This window comes from Charadrius vociferus, unplaced genomic scaffold (assembly GCF_000708025.1).
Source record: "Charadrius vociferus isolate BGI_N301 unplaced genomic scaffold, ASM70802v2 scaffold332, whole genome shotgun sequence".
NCBI lineage: Eukaryota > Metazoa > Chordata > Aves > Charadriiformes > Charadriidae > Charadrius > Charadrius vociferus.
This window is the reverse complement of record NW_009647418.1, coordinates 3,457,393-3,457,897: the sequence shown is the minus strand read 5'-3', so window position 1 is coordinate 3,457,897 and position 505 is coordinate 3,457,393. Positions and strand designations below refer to the sequence as shown.

Below are 505 nucleotides of genomic sequence, written 5' to 3'. Positions count from 1 at the left end.
GCTGCACCAGATGAGCCGCCTTCACGCGGGAGATGGGCCCGTGGAACCAGGGGCAGGAGGAGAGGAACTGCTCCATCTTCGGCCCCGCCGCCTCCCCCGGGCCCCCCGGCGTCGCCCCTGCCAGGGCACAGGGATGAGCGCCCCGGGGATGCGGGGACCGCTGCCCATCACCCCCCCTTCCCCTCCCCTCCGCCTCTGCCTCCATGCCATGCAATTTAGGGATGCCTGATCAGCCTGGCCAGCTTTGGCAGGGCCCCCCCCACTCAGCGAGGGATGCCCCCAGCACCTCTGCCCTGTCCCCAGGGCGTCCCCACTGCTCACCTTGGCCGAGGGTGTCGGTGTTGGTAGCGGGGCTGGTGGCCGCGGGGTCGGGGTGCCGGCATGCCAGGAGCTCGGGGTCGCCCATGTCAGACCTGCCGGGGACGGGAGAAGCCAGGCTGAGCACCGGCGGGGGGTGAAGGGAACGGTTTTGGGGGACACGGAGCAGCCGTCGCCACCCCCAGGG

General features: G+C 72.1%; 1 protein-coding gene across 1 annotated transcript in view; it reads right to left on the bottom strand.

The window, feature by feature from the left end:
- The window catches only part of SH2B3 (SH2B adaptor protein 3), a 33,274-nt gene that overhangs the window by 3,166 nt on the left and 29,603 nt on the right, over positions 1–505 (bottom strand). The window contains exons 4-5 of the mRNA XM_009880360.1: positions 322–457; positions 8–117 (exon numbers count right to left, since the gene is read on the bottom strand). Coding sequence (XP_009878662.1) covers positions 8–117; positions 322–457 — 246 coding nt within the window. The remainder of the gene's footprint in view (positions 1–7; positions 118–321; positions 458–505) is intronic.